Source organism: Paracoccidioides lutzii, assembly GCF_000150705.2.
Source record: "Paracoccidioides lutzii Pb01 unplaced genomic scaffold supercont2.1, whole genome shotgun sequence".
In the NCBI taxonomy this organism is placed as follows: Eukaryota; Fungi; Ascomycota; class Eurotiomycetes; order Onygenales; family Ajellomycetaceae; genus Paracoccidioides; species Paracoccidioides lutzii.
The window spans coordinates 365,165-389,063 of record NW_015440947.1 but is presented as its reverse complement, the minus strand read 5'-3'; the positions used below and the strand labels follow the sequence as shown (position 1 = coordinate 389,063).

Below are 23,899 nucleotides of genomic sequence, written 5' to 3'. Positions count from 1 at the left end.
CCCAAAATCCAAGAGGATTAAAATTTGATATATTGATAGAGAATTGCAATTCAGTTTCGCAGCACAGGAAAATATCCGTCGAAGGGGATCACATCTGTTATTCCTCGCCTGAATGTTTTTATACATGTGGAGTGATTCCATTGGCAGGATAAACCCCTTGATGTGATCAGGTGTTGGAGGTGTGAATTGAAAGTTGTGATCTCAGATTCTTCTACGCGGGAAGCCTTGGAAGAGCTCTTGATGAGCTTCTATCGATTGCTAATCAGGACGTTTTAAAATCCATCCGTTTGGCGGATGTCATTGAACTGTGCCACTGGAACTTAACTCCTAGCGTACATATAGATATTCCGTCAAGAAAGAAAAAGGTACAGAGGACGTACGTATATTAGGCAGATTAATTCCGAGGAAGATAATGCCGGAACGGTATGCAAGGACTATGGAGTAAACATTAATATTATAATCTCGTTTGTCTATCCCATTTCCATTATCCGGACCTTGAAAGCTCGTATATTTCAGTGGATCGAAAAGGTCTTTCTCACTCAAAGGGACCCATACCTCTATTCTCAGGCCCGCTGTAGCCTTGCGTCCATGGTAGGCTCTTGATGAATTTTGTTGACTCCCGCGTTTAACGCAGTTAGGACTTTTTATCTTATTTGGTGGATCAGCAACCCTCCAACCAGTCCTTCGAATTCCGCGCGGACACCATATGGATCGCGACGCGGTTCGACGAATCCAAGGATAGTTTCCACAGCAGGTTTTATATCCTTGACCCAGAGTTCCTGCGAATCTCTGTATGCGTCCGTGCGACCTGTGGCAGAGTTCTGTATATAGCTCTCGATGACTTGCTCATATGGAGGGTTGGCTGCATAGCTTTTAGCTTCCTCAAGACATGCACAAACCTCCTTGACCTCTGCTGCATGGTCGCCACCTTGGAAGGGAAACATCGTAAACTTCACTGGAAAACACTGGTGGTGGTGCTATACTCCAATTTTCTTCGACTAAAAGCCTGAAGAATATGAAATACCGGCTTGGAGCCATCTCGTGTTCTCCTGATAAATCTCATCTTCACCCAGAAGTTTGCTGACGCCACGGATCTCTTCACGGGTGACCTGCTGGTTACTCAGATAATACGCACGCTGGGTGATGTCACTGAGGAAGCCCAGATTGTGCGGAAGTTTACGGTAGATACCCAGACTAAACATGCGGTGTAATTTCTTAGAGCTTTCAGACACAGTTTTTTTTTTTTTTTTTTTTTTTCCCTGGATCACCTGCCGATACATACTGCTGGTATAAAATTCCCGGTTACCTCTGCCCCATTTCCGTTTGTGAGCGTGCAGTTAGAAAGAGAAAACTCTTGCAGCACGTACGTAATAGTTTTCTATATTTACAAGAAAAAAAGAAAAAAAAAAAAAAAAAAAAAAAAAAAAAAAAAAAAAAAAAAAAACAGCAGAATACTCCAAAAATTCTTCAACTATTTCATCTGCCAGACCAGTTCTGTCTGCGAGAAGTCTCCCATCATCCGCACATGCACGGTATGTCTCGGGGATGAAGTCAAAAATGTAGAGCCTCGGTCGACACCCGGCGCATGATAATCCGAGAACCATGCCAGGCTGCTCTACGCCAGAAATCAGGGCCGTAGGTGTCGACATAAGGGATAAGATATAGCACAGTCAACGATCTACCTTCCCGGGCCATGTAATGGGCGTAGAAGTTTTCCCGTGGTTGACAGCGGCTCGAAAGCGTCTCTGGCATCTAAGGGGCGGGCACACATGCATGAGAAGTCAGAAATAAACCCTCTTAACTGGAGATAAATACCATTGGAGAGCTGCCCTTGCAGAGCAAAATCAAAATCCTTCTCTGCACTGAAAATATAAAATTAACAAAGGGCTGCCCATTATTTATCATAATGATGACGAGCAGCCCCCCCTTAGGCGTCAACTGGTGCTAACTGCGTATTCTTTGGCCGCCGGAACAAATATTTACCAGCAACCTCGGGCAAATCCTTGGCCAGCCACAACATCCTCAGAAGCTCAACCTCACCCAACAAACAATCCTTCCTCGACTTTTTGCACTCCTTTCTGCCCTCGATGCTCAGGCCCTCCTTGCAACGCCGACAGGTCTTCTGCGCACACACATCCCGGCAAGGGGCGTCAAAAAGTAAAAAGCTTTGTCTAGACTAAGTATATTTGTGTTTGCCCTGCGCCCTGTTTCTCCCGGCTCCACCTCTGGTTGTCATTTAATCAATTTAGCCGCCGTGCTACGCTCTCCGAGTTTCGTCCTCCCCGGGCCTGTGATCTGGCAACCGACAAAACTCCATTCACCCAGCCACTCACCACTACCCCCCGACAGATGAGGGATCTTGACATCCCATATCTTCTGGGCTCCTCTTCTTCTTTCCTGCACTTTTATACCCAGCAGCAGTACATACGTTATTCTACCGCGATTTCCTCCCATCATGGAGCCGAGGTATTTTCCCCGATACTCTTCGCAGCGAGTATCAATGATGGATTCGGAGGAAGAGAGTGATGATAACATCTCTACTGCCCTGCCGCCACCAGTGAATCCTCGCAGAAGGTCGGCGAATGCCTCTATGCCCTCCGTGTGCTCGCATCCTAAACCACTCCACAGCCCCAACAAGTCCATACCGGCGTCGCTTCACAATCTGCACGCATCCGCGCCCGCTTCTCCGCCGACTCCTGCCCCGAGTCCAACTCCGCACCAGCGAGCGCCTAGCTGGCAGAGTGCTGGTGAGCACGAGGATACATTTTTACGAGATGCCAGGCACCATTTCAGCCTCCTGGGTCGAGCAGAGGGACAGAGATTTCTGGCGGAAATTCTGAATCTCTGTGATAATCAGCAGCTCAGCTTTGTCTATCACCTTGTCAGTCCGCGGTTGAAAAAGGACCCATTCAAAGTGCTGCCAAATGAGCTGTGTTTAAGGGTAGATATTTTTATTCCATACTTTTATCTCAACTTTCTCGGTTTTCCATTTCCCCCTATCGGGACTCGCCTAGACTAATAATATTTTATGCACACTGCAGATCCTTTCCTTTATTGATGACCCAAAAACTCTTGCTCGAGCATCACAGGTATCAACGCGATGGCACGAGCTTTTGAATGACGATATGACCTGGAAGCTTCTGTGTGATAATCATGCCTATCGCGGAGTGTCCGAAGTCACTCAGGAGACTCACGAAACATTCTCGTTCGCCCTTCCCCCCAACCCTTACGACACCCGCTCTTCACAACCGCCATGGAGCGGTAGCGATGATGCGTTAGCAAGTAATCCAAGTACAGCTACTACGCCTACAACCTCCAGAGCACCCTCGTCGACGGGAAACCATTCGCGGAAACGAAGAGCTAAGACCAAGAGCTACAGATCACATTTCAAGCAGAGATACATGGTCGAAGCAGCGTGGAGAAAGGGTGGACATGTCACCACCAGGCATATCACTCCCGATCATGGCGTCGTTACAAGCCTACATTTGACCTCCAAATACATCGCTGTCGCACTTGATAATGCTAAGATTCATATATTTAATACCAACGGTGAACATCAGAGGACATTGCAAGGTCATGTAATGGGCGTTTGGGCTATGGTTCTGTGGGACGATATTCTTGTGAGTGGTGGATGTGACCGTGACGTCCGTGTTTGGAACATGGCTACCGGGTAAGTTTCCTTTCACGCATTTTCTTTTCTTTTTTTTTCTTTTTTTTTTTTTTTTTTTTTTTTCCAATTACCAAACGTACTTTTGTTAACGGGTCATCTACTCATAGTGAGAGCATCCACAAGCTACGGGGCCACACGTCCACCGTACGCTGTCTGAAAATGTCAAACGCGACGACTGCCATATCGGGATCCCGAGATACCACCCTACGAATATGGGACCTTGACAAGGGTGTCTGTAAGAACGTCCTCGTCGGTCATCAAGCAAGTGTACGCTGTCTGGGGATCCATGAAGACCTGATAGTTTCGGGCAGCTACGACGCCACAGCGAAGATATGGAATATCTCCGAAGGCCGGTGTCTGAAAACGCTATCTGGGCACTTCAGCCAGATTTACGCAATTGCCTTTGACGGCAAGAGGATTGCCACTGGCAGTTTGGACACCAGCGTTCGCATCTGGGACCCGCAGACGGGCCAGTGCCATGCGATCTTGCAGGGCCATACCTCTCTGGTAGGCCAGCTGCAGATGCGCGGTGACACGCTCGTCACAGGAGGCTCCGACGGGTCTGTTCGGGTCTGGTCGCTTGTGCACATGAAAGCCATCCACCGTCTAGCAGCGCATGATAATAGCATTACGAGTTTGCAGTTTGATGACAACCGGATCGTGAGCGGTGGAAGTGATGGACGGGTGAAGATTTGGAACGTGAGGACGGGCCAGTTTGTTAGAGAGTTGAGTCAGCCATCTGAGGCAGTGTGGCGGATTGTGTTTGAGGATGAGAAGGCGGTCATTATGGCTACTAGGTCGGGACGGACTATTATGGAGGTGAGTGCGATTAAACGCTTATTCAAATATTTTCGACGGTTTTTTCCCTTCTTTCAATCTCGAACGATTGGACTAACATTCTCCTAGGTCTGGTCTTTCTCTCCACCCGATGATGCCTTCAATGATCCCATCTCAGACTCCGATAGCCAGTGCAGCAGCACCGAACCGGCCTTCAACAACTTCGACCATATTCGTAGTAATAATATGAAACCCCAAGGTTCTTGTTCCGCTCTCGCCGGGCCGGAATCATCGTCGTCGTCGTCAGCAATTATATCTCCTGTCATAGTTACTCCCATCGCCGCATCCACTTCCACTGTTACCCGTACTTCAGCTCCGACTACCATCGATCTTGATATGCAGGATGTCTTCATTGATGCGAGTGGTAGTAGTAGCAGCCATGAATAGAATAGTATGAAACAAATGGCATTCGTGGAGGATGTGAGGAACGGAGGTATTCCCATTCCATATCTAACTCCCTAGAGCTTTAGACGGCCGTTTGAAATTGGGAGGTGAAGAGGAGGGATGTTCATGTGCAGGCTGATATGGTGATATACTGAGCAATATATGAACATATATATATATATGAATGTATGTCCAGAACCCTAGATAGATAGACGTGTATGAGAGGTTAGTAAACAGATCTATTCTTCTTCATTTGAACTCCGTGAACTGGAATTTGGCAGATATTCACTATTCCTGACCTGAAGGTATCTACCCTTGATCTTAGCTTCAGCAAACTACAGGTTTAAAAGGGAATTCCATACACCCCACCACCTTACTATCTGTAACCTCCATTCACTGCTTTAATCATCTGCAGATGTCAATAAAATCCTCTGTTCTCTGGTGAATTGAACCCATCTCCATTCCTCTTCTCCCGCGATATATCAATATAGATGTTGATTCCAATCAACGTGGTCGTAAGCCAAAATCCACTGCTCATATCTCAACCAAAAGAACCCATAAAATAAAAAGTAAAAGTAAAACTAATCCCTTCGGGATATGTACGATGCAACCAAATCAAGGTGCGTAAATATAGAGGTATATTTATTTATGCCTTAATAAAATAGTGTAAGCAAAAGAAAGGTCATATCTCTTGATTATCAGGGACCTAGGCCTCTTGTATTAAAATCCCTCCTAGAACCGGAACTCCAGATGAAACAGAGAATTGAGTAAAAAGTACAAATAGCAAAAGAATCGGGAACTATGTGGTCAACATTAGAGGTGGATGCTGCATCCCCCGCCAGCCCTGACATTGATATTGAACAATGAAGGAGCCAAAACTGCGCTTGTGTAAAAAAGAAGGTCACATATTGAAGAAAGGTTAAAACGAATCATTTGAAATTGGAATTGAAAATTGCCAATGAACAACCCCCGATAAGGACTATCCGCTTACCAGGTTGCCGTTTCAGGATCCAAACTATCCAACGTAACCGAGGAACCTGTCTCATAACTTAGCACACTACTCGTCCGCGGTGAACCGATGGTCGCCAACGGCGCAACCGATGACGGAGCTGTCGTCGAATCCCGTGTAACAAAGGAGATATCCCGTTGATTCTCCGTCCCTATCACCTGCTGCCGGAGAGAGGTGCTGGCGTTGGAATCGTTATTGCCATCTGGCCGGACGAGCTCACCGACGAACTCAAGCACACGGCGGAATCCGAGGATTTCAGCCTGGATAGCACCTCCGCCCACGTTTGATGCCGTGGTAGTATTGTGACGAATTGAATTTTCCCCTTCATCCTCTTCGTGAGCAGGACCTGTGAGTCTTTGTTGCTGGCGCGAATGCTCGACGTCACGCGAGGAACGAGAAGATGCAGATGATAAGGAGGGATACAACCCAAAGCGGGTATTCCACCACTGGCGCCATCGGTGCCGGCGTGCGGCTATGCGATAGGCGGTGAGAGTGCGGCGTTCTTCACGGCGTGCGGCTAGGTCGACGCGCCGCCGTCGGCAGAAGAGGGAGTTGCGGCAGTGTTTTGTTAAAAGGAAGATTATGGAGGAGACGAGGAGAAGGATAGCTAGGTCTTTTATGAAGAGTTTTGCTGGGGTAAGAGTGGTCGAGGTGTGGTTGAAGATCGGGGTATGCTTCAGTTTAGGCTCTGCGCCTTCGTGGGTTGGAAAGACGGGTGAGAGGTGGTTGTCGTCAGGTCGGTCTGCTTCCTTTGAAGAGAGGTCGTTGGGTTTCAGCTGAAAGGTGGTCGCGTTTTGTTTCGAGGTTTGATTGGTACGGCTTCTGTGAGCGGAATTGGGGAATGGACGGCATAGGCTGTCAGATATCGAGGATGGGAGGGGACCGAATTGATATCGAACGAGGCGGAAGACATCCGGGACGATCTTGAAAGATGTCTTTATAAAACAGGATAGACTTGTGCATTGTTTGAGTCTCGAAGTCATGAGGGAACAATCTCGGAATAAATGCTTTCTGATCTCCTGCTCCTTGGCTTTGATCTCCATTTGCAGCTTCCGGACTTGGGCTTTGAGCATATGGATGTTTTTGAGATCCTTTTCCAAATCACCATCAAAGATAGTCACAGCGTTACAGGTAGATATCGGGACATTGAATGGGTCAGAGGGAATCAGCCAGGAATCAAATGTATCCCCGTCCGAAATTTCGATGGGGGAAACCACCAGGCGGAATATTTGCGGCTTTCCGGCCGAATTGAACGAAACCGCAAAGCCCGAAGTCCGTTCGTTGGGGTTGGTATAGTTTGTTGGATAGAATGTCACAGCAAGTATTTGTGCGGTGTATTCCTCTATGGAATCTTGGGGGCTAGAAATGCAAAGAGCTTGATAATTGAGTGATAGTTGGTGATTCTGAGAGCCATTGGTCATGTCGGCGGGGAAGATGCCGGATCCGATTCCATCGATGCCATCCCATGCGAGCTCCAGCTTCTTATTGTTGAGGACGACATCACTCTCCCCGCACACGGATTGCGTGCTGGAGATGGTTAAGTGAAAGATCTGGCACCCCAATCAATCAGAATCTACATATAACAGACATTCGTGGACACTGATCAATCAGCAAGAGATTGTCTAACATACGTAGCTCAAGTCATGGTCATCAAAAAAACACCCGTCACATACAGATGCAAACTTCACCTCAATTGTAATATCATCTATATATAAAATTAGTCTAAGATGCAGATACGGCAGTTGGTAACAACGGGAAAGAGGTTTCATGTCTAACCTCTCCACGTTTCTATAGATTGGGAACTATCTGAATTGTTATTGTTGAAACGGCTGCTGGGAGGGATGACACAGGCAAATGCGACGATGGAGTAACAGGACCAGAGTAACACAGCAGATGCGCGCATACCCATTTTGGACCGCGGCGCCCTCAGCCGCCGATCATTGTTAGAGATCAGAAAATCTAGGATTAACTATCTGATCTCGACTATCGTCTGGAGTGAAAATACGTTCAAACATGTTGAATATCTCCCAAAAAGCTGCTCTGTCGTCGGAGTGAGGCTCAGCCCCCAGCGCTGATGACTAATATCCCGACCTGGTCGGACTTAGCGGAATTGGATTAACTATTGTCCTGCAGCGCGAGATGAGGTAATCAACCAGATCAACCCCAACGTGACTTAAGTTAACTAGGTTACGGGGTTGCAACCCATGTTTATGAGTATATATCAAAATACTAGAGTGAACTGTTGAGGAAGAAGACGTTGATATATCTATTTTCTGCTCTCCAGATGTCTGGTAGTACATAACTAGCACCAGACATTGCCCCCATCATGGTACGTAGACAACTCCGCCAGCGCATCTCGCCATCCACCTCCGCTTTCCGCCCTCTAATCAGCTCCATGACACATACACAAGCACTTATACATACCAGAGACACATATACTAACCCCTATCCTCTTTCTGGTCTATAGCTTCCTCTAGGCCTGCTAACCGCGGCCCAAGGCCACCCTATGCTGGTGGAACTAAAGAATGGCGAAACCCTCAACGGCCACCTCGTCAATTGCGACAACTGGATGAACCTGATCCTCAAAGAAGTCGTCCAGACCACCCCGGAAGGTGACCGCTTTTTCAGATTACCTGAGGTATATGTCAGAGGGAATAATGTATGTTTTTTTTTTTTTTTTTTTTTTTTTGTTTTACCTTTTTAATCCTTGTATCAATAATAATCTTGCAACAGATTAAATACCTCCGAGTCCCCGAAGAAATCGTCGATTTAGCAAAGGATCAACAACAGAATCAGCCGTCGAATCGTGGCCGTGGTAGTCAGCAACATCGTGTGGATAGCGGAAGGGTGGATCGCGGAAGGGGAGGGGGACGAGGCGGCAGAGGGCGTGGGAGGGGTAGAGGTGGGGCCTGAATTCCATCGCTTCCACTCCTCCGTATCCTGTCCACCTATCTGCTCTTGATACCCAACGGGATGGATGTGGTGTGTGGTGTGGGTTGTATTTTTTCTTTTTTTTCTTTTGTTTTTTATGAAGTATGTACGTTTACTTATTTAACAAAGACTGTCTGATTTGCAGGATAGAACAGTCAAAGCAATGGTATGAGATTCAAAAGGCATATCCGCATTTCAACGAACATGGTTTCCAGATTGATCAATGTAGATGATGTGATGTTGTCTGTACCATAAACAAAATACGGCTGTTTCTCTTTTTCTCAATCTACTTATATGTAGCATCTAACAGCGCGCATTAAATATCTGAGCAGTAATAAGCTGGCGCTATGCTTCCCGTTTATTCATCCATACATTAATCCTTTGACTCCTGGAAATGCCGCAAATGACATGATGCCCCTTAACACGTGTATACCGCAGAGTCAAAAGAAAGAGATTTCCGCTGCTGGATTTTGCAGAATCAAAAGTCAGACCAAGTTCAGGGCTATATGCCACCCTCTTTGATCTTGTCAATCAAGGTGCTTCGCAATATTGCCCGAGACTGTAGAATTCAGCCGCCCCATCTCTAGCACCCATGTTGACATCTGTCACCGTATTGTTCCCTTCTCTGATCCCACCCTGACCCGGACGCGATGGCAAAGACTTCTGTAACAACTCCTCACTCAAAGCATTGGGGTCTATTCCACCTTCTCCCTGCTGCTCCTCACCACGCCAGTCCGCCGCATGCCCTTCAGCAACTGGCTCACCCGGCGCGGGTTCCAGAATAAGTTTCCCTCCAGCAGCTGATATTACCCCCTCATCCTCAGATTCTCCCTGTGCTTCTGCATAGCGCCAAACAACCTTCAACCGATCAAGGGCCCTTATCCCCCTATTAGACGTCCCCTTAATACCATCCAAGGCATCCCAATCAACTTCAAAAACGCCTGAATCAAACACATCCCCTCCTTCAAAGAATACGTTAAACCACGTGTGTGCGACGGATGTGACAATCGTCCACCCCGTGTATGTGGCCATGGTGCGCCGATGGATGCTGATGTTCACATCAGAGGTAGGGAGAATAACCCTTTTGCTTGGCCGGAGAATTACGGCTGGTATGATGGCGTCGACGTTGGCGGAGTTGGTGATGATGCTTTGCATCCATTTACTCCATGGTTTCGGGGTGGTTACTGGTTGGAAAAACGAAGAGGACCGGGAGGGCTGCGAGAATGTTGAGCGAGATTGCGGTGTGGTTGTTATTGGATTGTTTGCGCCTGGCAGGGTTTCAGTGTCGTTTAATTTAGAGCTATCATCATCCTTACCTCCCTCCTCCTCTTTTCCTCGTTTCATCAACGTCCTCACTCTCTTTGCGTCAATTCTTCTCTTTTGTTTCCCATCCCCTTCTTCCTCTGTCGACCCATCTCCCTCTTCACCCATCACAATCCTCTCACACCGATGAAACTTATGAAAACACTTAATCCTTCTGCCTTCTTCCACAAACCCTTCAATCTCAACCTCCACCCCATCCCTCAAACCCCAAATATGCACCTCCAAAATTTCCACCGGCCTCTCCACATAAACTTTCCGTAACTCATTCGTCCACTGCTGCACATATCCCACCCACCGCAGCTGGCTGGGGATGCTCACCCCCTGGCCAAACCCAACCCTCATCCTCCGCTCCGTAAACTGCCTCAAAGCATCCTCAGCCACCCACCCACGTTCACTGATCAAAAAGCTGCAGGCAATAGTCCCGCTCCGCCCTTTGCCCGCCTTGCAATGCATGACAACTACTCGTTTTCTTTTCGCATCCTCCCGTTCCCCTTCCACTAGGGCAGCATTAGCATGCTTAACATCCTTAACATCCTTGCCATCCTCAACACTCTCATTTTCTAATAGCCAATTTCTGATACTCGCCATAAGAGGCGGGATAAGGGCAAAGGGTGGCGGGTGGTGATCTGGAAATGGGAAGTGGTGGATACGTCCGTAGACCTCTTCATCCGGGTACCCCGAGCCCTCCGCGCGGAATTCCCATATTGACCAGTTCTCACCATGCTTCAGGTCTAGAAAGCGAACGAGGGAGTCTGTGGGGTTGCGGTAGGCGCGACGTGGGTAGGTAGAGGACGGGCCGGAGGTAACGATTACTAGGGAGGAGAAATTTGTCAGCGAAGACAGCTCTTTTTGACGGAAGGGCAAGGGTTTGAAAGTCGTAGAACTGTAGAACCGGATATTTACTTTCATCGGTGACATAGCACAAGTCAAGACCAGCTTCGGGATGTCGCAGGCGAGGGCCTGCTATTATCTGGCGGAGAATTGAGGCCTGTTATTTAACAACCATTAGCATTATTTAGAGATTGCATAGCACTGGTCGCCCAAGATAAATGGAGATGATATTTCCGCCGCGCCATCAATTGAAATTTAAAATGTATTGATCATATTGGTGATGGCGGTGATGATGGTGATGCATACCATGACCTCCTTTAGTGATGATCAGAACAGAATGCCGAATACAAGCTCCCCAGACGTCACAGAAAGTGTGACCCAAGGTTCTCTATACGATAAGGCATATCTTTACCACAAGAGTATGAAGACTTAACAAACAATATGGTATTGCCAAACGGAGCATTTGCACGAATGGGAAGTTTGTTAAAACTGTTGGGCGTGTCTAGAATTGCGACTGAAGACCGAAATACGAAGTTGTCGAGATCTCAGCGATGATGTCACGGCTCCGTTAAAAACTAAGATTACATATATTACGTTATTTATACACATACAATTGCGCTCTCAAAATGATGCCCTGCAAAAGCATCGAGATCTATTATCCTCGATAAATAAAACAAAATACCAACAATTCCGAGAGCCTACATATAATTATTATGACCCAGGACACCTAGCAATCGGTTTCCGTATATTGGCATCATACTGCAAGATCTTAGCATACTTATCCTCAGAATCAAAACACTTAGTCCGAACATGAATCTTCGAAATAGGCGTCAACGAAAACCCGCTCTCCATCATCTCAACAAAGTATCTGTGTGCTTCGCGGAACCGCCCTGCATCTACACACAGCAGTATCAGGTGCTCGTACGTCATCCGGTCCGGGAAGATGTCGAGGTGAACCATCTCCTGCACGAAAAAGTTGGCCAGCTTATGGGAGCTTGTGACACGGCAGCCGTGGATTAGAGTGTTGAAGGTGGTGGCGGCTGGCCGGTGGCCAAACACCTCTGTTAGCGCCTTGTAGAATTCCAGCGCTACTGTCATTGTCTTGTGGTGGACTGCGATTTCGATCACGGCGTTTGCAGCTGCTAAGGGTACATTTTGGAAGTCCTTTACCTTCAATTTTACTAATGTCGCCCAGATGTTGCGGGGCGGGATGTTTTTTTCGATACAGTAGGTGACGATCGATCGTGTGGCGGTCTCGTCGAGCTTGAAGGTTGCTTTTTGAGCGGGACATAATATGCGAAGGGCACTCTCGAGGTCGTCAGCGGCGAGGAAGGTGTCAATGAGGCAGAGGTAGTCTTCCAGCAGAAAAATTGCTTTTCGCTCGCGCATGACTCGGAACACTTCGCGGGCTAGCCATGTATTGCCAGTTCGCGATGTCATTATGAGGATATTGTTGAAAACGCCATAGGGTGGGTTGATGAGCCCTTGCTGCACGCGCCGTTTCCATACATAGGTCACGCATTTTTCGTGGAATGCCTCGCTGGCTCCAACAAGCACATGAAACCAAAGGTTCGGGGAGAGTTCATTACCGCTATTTGTCCAGCTAACCATCAACTCTAGGACCATATCGTACTCTTCTGCATTGCATAGATTGTATATAAATAGACTATATAGCCATGGCTCGATGGGAATGTGTTGAGCTTGCATGCGCGAGAGATGGTCTAACACCATTTCGTACTGGCCCTCCCGAATGAGTCCTGCTACAACATTATGCCAACCCTCCGGCGAAATTGTTAGCCATCGATCCCGTAGAATGTGAAGGATATTCTGTCGTAAGATGTAATCGGGGTGTATCGCAAGGACCTAGCCATTGTCGAAATACGTCAGCCACTACCAAAGGCAAATTAATGCTCTGTCGGGTTACTTTGAAATTGGGAAGACCCACCCTCAACGCCGCATGAAGAGTCGCGGAGTCAATTGGTATATTATATTCTTGCATCTCGTTCAGTAGCTTTCGAACATGTCTTGGAGACCCCATCAGCGCGTCCGCATTCGCCGATATCATAACAGTGTAATGCCATGTTTGCGGATCACAGCCACGTCTCCGGATCAGCTCTCTCATCAGTTTCATAGTGAGCCTATAATTTGGGCTACACTCAGCCGTTTTGCGAAGCATATTCTCTATGACCTCATGAGAGTGTAGTTTTCGGAATGATGGATGGATTTCGGTGAATTGTTTGAACGTTTCCTTTGATATCGGTTTCTTTGGGTTGTTTCTGGAAACGGCAAGCTCTATCTCTCTAAGAAGGTCTCCTCTATTTCGCTCAGCGGAAGCCCCATTATCCGCAAAATAATTCGATATCTGTTCTGTCGACAGTAAGGTCTCCTGTGATGTAGAAGAGAAGGATCGAGCGGCGGAGCATCGTTCCTTGAAGACCGCATCACCGTGGTGCTGATTCGGCCGCCGCCATGGAAAGCTTGACCACCTCAATGGCACTTGTTTGTACAACGGACAGAGGCAATACCATAGGCCATCTGCGATAAGGGTTCTCGAAGACATGTGTTAGTTGTAAGACTGGCTGGTAATGGCTTGCACGGAGACGTCCACTTGTGTTTTTTAGATCTGCAAAAGGAGAAACTTTTTTGGGCATTTGCTTAGTCATCACCACCCGCGGAATAAAAAATAAATTGCAACGAGAGCAGAATTCAGAAGTCGTTGACATTCTCCGATAAAATATCCAAAGAATGTTGCTCTAAGCAATGCGCATAACAGCCGTAAAAGGAATTGTCAATATGACTTAAATTAATATTTTTCTTAAAGGGAAATATACATAATATACAAAACGCAGACCCAACGGCTCCAATCCGTCTGATTCATGCCGGCGCCAAAAGTGAACAACAGTATCGGAAACAGCAGTTGATCATATCAAGAAAACAAACGCAGCCCTTCCTTTTCTCCTTCCCGTATCCTCTGTAATCTTGCTCTCCTCTTCCTTTCGTATATACCTCTAACGACACGCTTTACCCGGTCTTCACCCTCTGCGAAATTGGCTCTAGCAAGACCAACGACACAATCGACCTGCTCAGGGGTGTAAACAAAATTCCATGTGCTCATGAAATCATCTCGTGCAGGGTCTATCGGTGCCGCAGTCCCTTTCGGTCCAGAACATGTTTTTTCATTTTGTGGGTCGCTAACTGGAGCGGTGGAGGTTGGAGTTGGGGTGGATTGCGTAGGTAAAGCGGACGGTTTAACTGCGGTCTCAACAGGGTTTTTCAGAAGGGGGAAATAAACAACTGCAATGCCGGCGTCAACTTGCATGAGGAGGAATTCTGATTCGGGATCGTCTTTCTGCGGTAAATGGAACAGTCTCTTGGATGGCGGAGGCTCTTCTGTGGAAGTCCGCTCTTGCGTAGTCCCAAGCCAAACAGTACAGTAACTTAAATCGGTCGTGTCGGGGTCTGGGCTCAATTCTGTAGAATCCTTGACCTCACTCTGGATAGTACTTCCACTTCCCAAATGTTTCCCTAGAATCTTACTCTTTGACTCCTGACTTTGTTTTGTGGCAGCGGAAACCTTTTCATCTGACGTTTCTATCGTACTTCTCGCGGCTTTCTCGATGGCTTCGGCCGTTTCTGCAGGTTTAGTCCCAGGTTTTGGCCAACCTGATCCAATTGGCCAGCCCTTTATACCCCTCTGGCGTGCGTATCCTTCAGCCACTGAAAGCCAATTTTCTTCCTTGATGTCGGCTGAAGCATCAAAAACGACTATCATATCTACATGACGGCCGGGACGAAGAAGAGGATAAATAGGGAGATTATTGTTCATTCCGGCATCCATAAGACGGAGTTCTTCATCTTTAAAAACCGACTTTGGGCATGTCTTTGGAAGTCGATCTTGCAATCCAAGGACGAAATTCGGTATTGATGCAGGATCAAAAGGGTGAACACGAATAAGCTCTTCACTCTTCCCCTCTAGGATAGCATCGATACCACTGAATCCTGCGAGTCCCCGTAAAACTGGCCTTACTTCTTTGTAGTAATGGGCGAGAGTTGCACAGAATGCACTTCCCCAGATCCCCATGAGCATTGAAACTCGTAATTCAGGGACAGAGTAATCTTCTGAAAAGGGAATGTCTTTACCATCCGAAAATTTTCTTCCTAACGCCCACATGGGTATCCCTGCGGAAAACTCTTCGCAAAACATTTCGTACGGGGTAAATTCGAACCACTCAAACCAAGTTTCTTTTTTTGGCTCTGGTTTCTGTCCATCCGCTATAATCTGCATAGAGGGATCTGGCGCAGTTGTATCGTCTGGTGGTATTTCATGACGAACCGCGGTATATATGGGTAAAGGATTAGCACCATTATCGACGAAAGCTCTCTGGTTTGAGAGCTTAAGGTCGGAGTCGTACAAGTTCAATGGCTGCCGTGCCGGAACTAAAAGTCTGGCCGTCAAAAGGAGACCGTAGATGTCAACCAATCGAAAATCAGTGTCGGAATTAGCCTTCAAATTTTCCACCAAGCCTCTCAACAAATATTTATTGGTTGGAGGAGAGGTCAGCTGTCTAAGCACTTCTGGAGGGAAGGCGAAGTGAATTCCAAGTCTGTTCTTCAAATGTTGCACGACTTTCACAAAATCTTGTCCTCCGAGCGACGAATTATAGATCGTCTGTAGCCAGCAGCTCCCGCTAACACCGGCGGTATACATGGCACAATCCCAAAGCCCAGCCTGTTTTGTGGCCAGATAGGAGCCGGCCCCGGCGACTACAGCACGTAGTCCACCACCGGAGCTGCATATTGCGATCACAGGTACATCGTCGGGATGTATATCGTCTTCGTTCAAGCCAAGATACGCCGCAAGAGATTTGACAACTACTTGGCGACGTCTCCATTGGAAATACCTCTCTTCGCGACAGAGATCATCGCCAATGCGAACATGGGCTTCCCGGGTTATTTCGGGGTTTAACACGGCATTGTGAGCCTCTGACCAGATTTCATCGGCCAATGAGCCTTTTGCCATTGATAATTCACGTTGAAGAGTTTGGAGCTTCTCCGGAAGCACAACAGCCCATGCTGGGACGATATATTGCCTAATTAACTCTGATAAATCGACAGACCTAACAGAGTCTTTGACAAGGGTGATTTTCGAAGTAACTGTGTCCCATGAAGATTGCGAGGTTGGAAGCTCGACTGGCAGGTCGCGGGATGATTTGTTTGCTAAATCCGCTAGAACAGATCGCAGTTCGTTCTGGCTAATGTCCTGAAATTTAGATGAATTCCTTCCTGGTCTCTTCAACTCAGGTGGAATCCCGCCGGCATTACGGTTCATCCTCTCCCAGAAGGCACAGTTCCGATCCGAATCAGTTTTGATAGTTTGGGTTTCGGGGGAGAGATAGTATGAAGCGCCCGCGCTTAAAAGAGCAGTATATGTCATCGGGAGTCTCCATTTTGCGAAAATAGCTCTGGCAGTGCCCATTGCAATTGGGACACCACCGGCCTCCAATGTCCTCCTGTGTTGTTCATGAAACTTCAATCTGGCGCAATGTTGGAAATTTGGTGTAAAATTGGCGAATCTAAGGCCTGGGTAGCTATGATGTCATGCACGTGATTCTGGATGAAACTATCGGATAAATATTCTTCCTCAACTAACTGCATCCGAACTAACTCCATTATGCTCCTAAAACATCGTTCATCTGCATCCACGACCAAACAACATCCACCTTTAAGCTGGACGGAGAGAGGTTGTTTGAAGTATTCTCTGGATATACAAGTATACTCACGATCCTTCATTCTTCCAGTCGTCATGGATTGAACATTTCTTTTCGAATATTTGTGTTGGAATGAGACAGGAGGCCCGAAATTGCTGTCTCCAGCTCCCATACCAGGGGCATTTACCCTGAGCCCGGTTGAGATCGGACTATGCCACTGGAGCTATGGCCGGAATGCGGAATCTGGTCCATGCGGAGGAGAGTGCGGAGGTGGAGGTTCTGTATGCAAATCTGGAGAAGCTCAACACCCTAACCAAGAAAATCCAAGGCTCCCTGGCTCGGCTTGAAACCAGTGGGAAGGTCGTAAAAGATGCGATTGGGCCAATCTACAGTAACACGCAATTGTTGCAAGTCACGAATACCAACATCGATAAAGTTAATGAAGCCATTGATCGACTCCGTCAACCCCTAGATGTCAAAGGAAAGGAGGAGTCGATCATCCGCGCAGGGTATGGTGACTTTATTCAACTCCTCATCTCTCGCTCTGTATATCTCTATCTCTACCTCTCTCATAATCTGGCAATGCTAACGGATTTTAGTCCTCGGAGTGCTGGGTTGTCTCAGTATCTGGGTGCTCTGAAACGAGTGGATCGTGCACTATCAGATCTAAACTCTACCAACCTTCGCTCAAACCAGAAAGCAGTGTCTGAATTTAACGCTTTGCTTAGTACGGGAAGCAGCAAACTTCAGGAAATGTTCAGAGCGACCCTACGAGAGAGCGTTGCTACAATAGAGCCATTGCATTACATAACAAAACGTAGGTACCTATCCATTATCCCATGCAAGTCGAATGATATTCAACAATTTTATAGAACTACCATTTCCCACTATTCCAAGCGAGCATATTTTGGAACTCTCACCAGTCTGCGCTGCGATCAGCTCGGCTGCAAACCATGGCCCCCAGGTCGGTCAAACTGAAAATCCCGCTATCAGGATTTACGCCGATATTCGCGGGCCATATATCACTTCTAGTTTGCAAAATTTCGCCACTGCTTCCATCAACACAGCCAAACGGAGACCAACCGATGGCCCCTATCGACAAGGGACTAACGGTATTGGAATGTACGCTAGTGGTATTGAGGGTATGTTACTTGCGGAGCACGAAAATATTTCCCAAATATTCCCGCCTGAAGAGCAAGGAATGGCGCTTCAAGCGACTTGTCGGCCTGCGATCGCAGATTTTTCGAAAACTCAACGGGAACTCAATATGTATATCAAATCCAATCTTATGACAGATTGTTTTCTCGGCTTTGAAATCATCGAGATCGTCACTGGACTATCATATCGACTCGATGCGGCCACTGGGCAATTGAAACCTCTCTTTTTTGAAGCTATGCGGCCGATTCGGGAAACGGCAAAGTCAGCGCTATCCGAACTGCTAGAGGAAACACGTCGCAAAGCTTCTTCCGTGGCCGTTTTACCCCCGGACGGGGCTTCGATCCCTCTAGTGGCCGAAGTCATGAGTTCTCTCTCTACCCTAACAGCATACTCAAAACCCCTTGCCTCAATCCTCACATCATTAGGCGACGGGAATTGGAAACCCTCCAGCAAATTCAAAATCACCCCACTAGACGTCAGCCCAGACAGTTTCACCCTGCTCTCCCATTTCATCCTTGACATGATCGAAACCCTCCTCTCCGCCCTTGAAGCCCGCGCAAGGGTATTCCACCGTCCCAAACCCATCCTCGGGGCCTTTCTCGCAAATGTTATGTGCGTGGTTGACCGTTCAATCCGCAATAGCAGTGAACTCTCTCACTACCTCTCTACTCCAGAAAATACAGCCCGTCTAGACATATGGCGCAAGAAGTGTGTATCAACATACCTCGACGCCTGGCGAGATCCATCCTCCCACCTCCTCGACGTCCAATATACCAATCGGGGTGGTACACGACCCACATCTGGAGGCCAGGTTGACTCCGGGGCCATTGTCAAATCCCTCTCGTCCAAGGATAAAGATAATATAAAAGATAAATTCAAGGCGTTCAACTCCTCCTTCGAGGAGCTGATTATTCGACATAAATCGCTAAACATGGAAAAGGAAGTGCGTACTTTGTTGGCGAGGGAGGTCCAGGCCGTTATCGAACCGTTGTATTCTCGATTCTGGGACCGGTATCATGAAATCGACAAGGGGAAGGGGAAATATGTCAAATACGATAAAGCAACCTTGTCAGCCCAACTCACGTCGTTGGCGTAAGTATAATTCACTTAAATAGATTCTCCTTTGCCACATTATACCCATACTCCTATCCTAACACTTTTGTTCATCCTTCGACTCAAAATTGAACCCCATTTTTAAAGTCCACCTCTGGAGTTCCTTTGGTAAGAGTCAAACCCTCCATTTCTCTCTGAGCACCCTTACTCATTTCATACCCTTCTGTTCCAATCTTCAATATTCCAATTCCTTTGTCTTGCTCATTATTGAGTTCTTGATATCTCCAACTACATATACGCATGTAGCGATTGGCCTTTGTCCTATTTTGGCAATAATTTCTTCCTTTCTGATATCTTCCCTGTTTTTGACCTTTTTTTGAACTTTATCTTTATATAATATTTTTGTCTCTCTCCTTTTTTCTCTACAGAGTCACCTGCTGTTCCACGTGGCCTCTGCATTTTCATGTGAATATTAAAATAGAAAATCAAGTGAAGATACAAAGATAAATGATTAACCCTTCATTCATGCTGTGGGAGTGTGTTCGCCTTGATTTGGTTTGAGAATATGTGATTTGAATTTTGAGACTTCGATCTATAAAAATATATCTCCAACAGCCATCGACAAGCAGTTTAATCGTCTTGTCAGATTCATGGAAAATATTGATCATTTGTAGATAATGATAATGAACAAAGTATCTTGGGTCAAGGAAATCACAGTCAATGTCTAAAAACCATACCCTGGAACACTTGAGCTTAATATGAAGTACACACAGAACTGATCAAAGTTCAAAATGAAAGCTGAAAATCACTACCAATAAAGATGGATATACAAACTGTGAGTGAAAACATGCAAACATTGAACTTGCATGTATAGAAAATGAGAAGATAACTACCATAGATATATGATGATGGTATTCTTCACAAATGCATGAGGCTTGCAAAAGCAAAAGAGAGAAAAAACATGTGAAACAAACAAATAAAATGTTGACAGGTGGTTAATCAAATATATGAGAACAAAAGGCGCGAATGAGCATTGACAAATTAAGAAGTGGTAAAACAAAGAAGAGTAGTGGAATGTAAGACGTTAGATTTAACTGAAGGCGATAAGTAAAGGCAGGAAGCAGATGTAGAATTCATACGCCTGTTAAAGCTCTGTGTACCGTTTCGCATGTATCCTTGGAAATCGGTAGGCACTCCTCGTGCGCTGTGGGACGAAACGGGGGGCGTGTGACTGGAGGGACATGATGGGTCTGTTTGGAAACTTGCCCTGGAGTACATAATTCACGTAACACTTTTAATTTTCAATGCCTTCAATATCCGGGCTGGAGGACGACGTATCGGGCACCTGTCAAATCACACCGGGTAGTTCGCAAGATTCAACAAGACTAGTTTCACTAGACTTCGCGGCTTCTGGCTATGATGTGACAATTCAAGCAAAATCATCTCCGCTTTCCAGTCAAATAAACAAGAGAAAGGGGGTATGCTTCCAAAATTCCAAGAAAGCGATGAAGAGGGGAAGAGGGGAAGAGGGGAAGAGGGGCGTTGGGACCTTAGCCATGATCATCCAGGTGCAAAAAAAATAGGTTGACTTAAAAAGATACGGGCAAATGGGGGTATGAATCGACAATGACAAAAATTATATGCAAGGCAAAATATTTAAACAGCAATCGAGTCCAAACCAAGCTGACACAAGCCAATCAATGTATAAAAAAAATAATAAAAAAGAAGAAGAATAAAAAAGAAAGAAAGAAAGAAAGGAGAAGAAGACATAGTATTATATCGTATTGCGATTTATCGATCACCGCCTTCTGTCAGCGGCAGGCATTTCATAGATATCCTCCGGCACGGGTCCATTGTGCGTCGCACTCAGCCGGTGCAGGCTTACTGGCTGAGAGGTACCCAGCTGAGGACTAGTAGAGTTTGTCGGCGGGCTTCCGGGCTGTATATATGAGTTTCCTCTGCTTTGGCTATAGTATTCGGTTGGTGCACCTAGAAGAGGTTGCGATTGCGCCTGTAGGGGGTTTTGAATCGGCGAGCCTGCCATTTCGGACGGCCCTGGCGGGGGTTGTTGGACCTGAGGAGCGTAGCCGGGGCTGTATGGCGGGGCCTTTTGTTCGGGTGCAAAATACCCCGCTCCAACTACAGGTGCTGGTTGGCCGTATTGTTGTTCTTGCATCAACGGTGCAGTTGGTGATAGACCCTGAGTACTACCGTTCTTCTTGCCTTTACGATAGAAGAATACGATGATCGCAGCGATAGCAATGATACCAACAACAGCTCCGGCAACAATTCCACCAATTGCACCCCCTCCAAGCTTCTTTTTACCCTTTCCCCCATCGCCATCATCCTCGTCACCAACAATGTCACCAGAATTCTGGGGATTTGAAGGCGAGTTGCGGGTAGCCGTCGGCTCTGCAGTTTCGGTTGCGGTGCCAGGAGAGATAGACATCGACAGAACTGATGATGTACCCGCTAGAGTCTGGTAGTTTGGCCCATAACGGGAGGAAAAGTACTCTGATAACAGAACAACCTGTGACGACACACCTACGGATGCTCTGCACCCCAAGAGTTGTTTGCCATCACCAAAGAAGTATGTTCCACAAAAAGGCAGTGTCGTTTCTGCACATCGAATAATTCTAGGATCTTTTGAGCATGCCTCGTCGCATTTGTCTTCCCAATTCAAACACTTAGTCGCTATGTCGGTACATTGTTGAGCATTTGAACTTGCACAACAGCCCACAGCTGTACCGTATTGTACGCAGTTGGCACCAGCAAACGCACAAGTCAACAGGTTATCTAGTAGCAGCATCAAAAGTCAGTACCCAAATATCACACTAAAACGAGTTTTCTTTTTAAATCTTTCCCCATATTTTTGTTGTGCAATACGTCGCTTGGTAGACTAACTAATATCACCGTTTACCAGACCGCAATAGTATCCAGGAGCCGGATAATCAATCGCTGTCCGCACTGCTCGAGCCGCCAATTCCTTTGGAACTCCACGGGGAACTCCAGGAGGGTCAGTAGGGAGAGGAGACATGCCGAAAACATCAGCCATTAGTTGAACAGTTTCTCGAGGAAGAAGGCGATCTGACAAGGCATCTGCTCCCCCTAGGGAGAGCAGGGCCGCAACCAAGTTCAAGCGAACCATTGTACCGAACCAGACACGGCCTATGCTGTTGCTCAATGCTGACTGTACAGTGATGGTCGCGGATGTTCTTTTCGTTCAATGAGAAGCAAAATGGAGCCAATTCAACTACTGTATAATAAAAAACGAGCGAAAACGGCAAAAAATGAGCCAGAACGATCGAGTTTGATCAAATAAAATATATAAATTCTACTCCGTGCTTAAGGAGCAAAATAGTAGCAATCCTCGTCACAGCTTTCGTGGCTCAGGCAGAAAAAGGTTGGATGAATAACAAATGAGACAGAGCAAAGAAAAAAAATTGAGAAGAGGAAATGGGGGAATAGATGAGAGTTTAGAAGAGAAAGACACCAGAAAAAACAAAATAAATGGGGAAATGGTCGTTCCTAGCCCATATTTCCAAGCCTCAAACAATGTCGGCAATGGCTTGGTCAGTTTGAGTGTTGATTGAGTGCCAGCACAGTGGAGCGAAGTGGAAACAAACACGAGGCTGGTGCCAATGACGGCGAGAGTCCTTCGATCGTTCCCCTCGGCAGACGCTAACCCTTGACCTGCTAGGCACTCTAGAGCATTGTGGCTAAATTATGGCAAGGGTCTGAGCCATCCTTAGACTCTTTTGGGTTCCATGTGTCAGGTCTGAGGAGAATTTGTTGACATGCCAGAAAGAAAATTCCATTTCTGGCGGGAAAGGGCAAGCCAGTCGCATGAATCATAGAGGAAGTAACTGGTTAACTAACTGGTTACTTTGTACTCCGTAAATGGTAGACAAAGTAAAGACGCCTGGTGCTCCAAACACGATATGACAAAAGAAGTCAGTGAGCAGGATGGAAGTTTGTCAATTGTCCCTCTCTGAGCGACACGACACGACCCGCAGGCCAGACACGCACCGGTTTGAGTTCGTAATTAACAATACCGGATTAATTTTGCCCATAGACCATTCATTGCCGGTTAGTAGTTACCTCTCCCTAATTGTTCATCATGCGATCCGGCTGCTGCCATCGAATTTCAACAACCTCCCTCTCACCAGTTACCACCATGTTCAGAGTGTGAAAATGCATTCAAAGCCATCACACTGCGCCACAGGTCACAAAGATCTAGCAATAATCGCGGTAACACCACCACGCTGCGAAATCGTGCCATTCATGTAAGGACTGAGTTTGCAAGTCTTGGGCTGAAACTGATGAAGCAGTCAAAAGCGAGAAACACGACGAAGACACAGCGTCAAATTAGCCTCGAACACGCCTTTCCTCTTTGGGACCGCCGCGGGGCGGGGGAACCTTGGGATCTCAGCCGCATGTCAAACTTCCACATCACGTGGAGGCAAGGCGGCAGACTGGAGGTATCTTCCCGCTCTTTTTGTATTGCATGTACTTAATAATGTAGTTCAACTGTGGGGGTGGGGGGAAAGCTAGACTTGATTTGATCTAATGGCTTGACTCTAGCATGGCCTTGCAACCAATCAGAATGCAGAGTCGCTTAAGCTCCTTGGCCTCTGCCCAATCAGGAATAGACCACAACCGATGGCGCTTCTCAAAGCCACCACAAAACCTGTCGGATGCTCGATGAAAACTCCGGCGAGACAATTCGATTGGAACCTGAAATGGGAGACCCAATATATATTTAGAAACTTCCGCAGCGCTGCTGTAATTTGAAATGAAAACTTCAAAAGTCAGAATATTCCTGCATATCCTTGAATCATGTTGGTATTGGTCTGCCATGCAAACACCCACTTTCAGCTTGAATTCCTCCAGAGACCCATACGGAGAACACCTTGTGAAGAGCTGGAAAGAGAATTGATATAGGCCTCTTGCTGGGTCATACGATTGAATCCCATGGTTGGATCTGTGCTTTCA

The 23,899-nt window shown here is 46.8% G+C and overlaps 10 protein-coding genes across 10 annotated transcripts; 4 read left to right on the top strand and 6 right to left on the bottom strand.

Moving 5' to 3' along the window:
• Positions 1-644: 644 nt before the first annotated feature.
• Positions 645-1,649, bottom strand: PAAG_00104 (hypothetical protein; the record flags this gene model as incomplete). The annotated part of the gene is made up of 4 exons (XM_015843906.1): positions 645-955; positions 1,025-1,194; positions 1,279-1,308; positions 1,456-1,649. 4 exons carry the CDS (start codon positions 1,647-1,649, stop codon positions 645-647), a joined length of 705 nt encoding a protein of 234 aa, XP_015700241.1.
• An 806-nt stretch (positions 1,650-2,455) lies between these two features.
• On the top strand, positions 2,456-4,894 carry PAAG_00103 (WD repeat-containing protein; the record flags this gene model as incomplete). The annotated part of the gene is made up of 4 exons (XM_015843905.1): positions 2,456-2,941; positions 3,042-3,670; positions 3,778-4,489; positions 4,577-4,894. The coding sequence occupies 4 exons, from the start codon at positions 2,456-2,458 to the stop codon at positions 4,892-4,894; spliced, it is 2,145 nt and encodes a 714-aa protein (XP_015700240.1).
• Positions 4,895-5,878: 984 nt separating this feature from the next.
• PAAG_00102 (hypothetical protein) lies at positions 5,879-7,809 on the bottom strand (the record flags this gene model as incomplete). The annotated part of the gene is made up of 3 exons (XM_015843904.1): positions 5,879-7,450; positions 7,532-7,605; positions 7,677-7,809. 3 exons carry the CDS (start codon positions 7,807-7,809, stop codon positions 5,879-5,881), a joined length of 1,779 nt encoding a protein of 592 aa, XP_015700239.1.
• Positions 7,810-8,226: 417 nt separating this feature from the next.
• PAAG_00101 (small nuclear ribonucleoprotein) lies at positions 8,227-8,813 on the top strand (the record flags this gene model as incomplete). The annotated part of the gene is made up of 3 exons (XM_002797516.2): positions 8,227-8,229; positions 8,368-8,559; positions 8,634-8,813. The coding sequence occupies 3 exons, from the start codon at positions 8,227-8,229 to the stop codon at positions 8,811-8,813; spliced, it is 375 nt and encodes a 124-aa protein (XP_002797562.1).
• A 549-nt stretch (positions 8,814-9,362) lies between these two features.
• PAAG_00100 (dual specificity phosphatase) lies at positions 9,363-11,072 on the bottom strand (the record flags this gene model as incomplete). The annotated part of the gene is made up of 1 exon (XM_002797515.2): positions 9,363-11,072. The coding sequence occupies one exon, from the start codon at positions 11,070-11,072 to the stop codon at positions 9,363-9,365; it is 1,710 nt and encodes a 569-aa protein (XP_002797561.1).
• A 624-nt stretch (positions 11,073-11,696) lies between these two features.
• PAAG_11048 (hypothetical protein) lies at positions 11,697-13,545 on the bottom strand (the record flags this gene model as incomplete). The annotated part of the gene is made up of 2 exons (XM_002797514.2): positions 11,697-12,848; positions 12,931-13,545. 2 exons carry the CDS (start codon positions 13,543-13,545, stop codon positions 11,697-11,699), a joined length of 1,767 nt encoding a protein of 588 aa, XP_002797560.2.
• Positions 13,546-13,911: 366 nt separating this feature from the next.
• PAAG_11047 (hypothetical protein) lies at positions 13,912-16,461 on the bottom strand (the record flags this gene model as incomplete). The annotated part of the gene is made up of 1 exon (XM_015846758.1): positions 13,912-16,461. One exon carries the CDS (start codon positions 16,459-16,461, stop codon positions 13,912-13,914), a length of 2,550 nt encoding a protein of 849 aa, XP_015703562.1.
• A 457-nt stretch (positions 16,462-16,918) lies between these two features.
• On the top strand, positions 16,919-18,947 carry PAAG_00098 (exocyst complex protein exo70; the record flags this gene model as incomplete). The annotated part of the gene is made up of 3 exons (XM_002797513.1): positions 16,919-17,202; positions 17,293-17,510; positions 17,566-18,947. 3 exons carry the CDS (start codon positions 16,919-16,921, stop codon positions 18,945-18,947), a joined length of 1,884 nt encoding a protein of 627 aa, XP_002797559.1.
• Positions 18,948-20,702: 1,755 nt separating this feature from the next.
• On the bottom strand, positions 20,703-22,052 carry PAAG_00096 (hypothetical protein; the record flags this gene model as incomplete). The annotated part of the gene is made up of 2 exons (XM_002797511.2): positions 20,703-21,700; positions 21,809-22,052. The coding sequence occupies 2 exons, from the start codon at positions 22,050-22,052 to the stop codon at positions 20,703-20,705; spliced, it is 1,242 nt and encodes a 413-aa protein (XP_002797557.1).
• Positions 22,053-22,870: 818 nt separating this feature from the next.
• On the top strand, positions 22,871-23,698 carry PAAG_00095 (hypothetical protein; the record flags this gene model as incomplete). The annotated part of the gene is made up of 3 exons (XM_015843903.1): positions 22,871-22,993; positions 23,074-23,385; positions 23,489-23,698. 3 exons carry the CDS (start codon positions 22,871-22,873, stop codon positions 23,696-23,698), a joined length of 645 nt encoding a protein of 214 aa, XP_015700238.1.
• Positions 23,699-23,899: the final 201 nt, after the last annotated feature.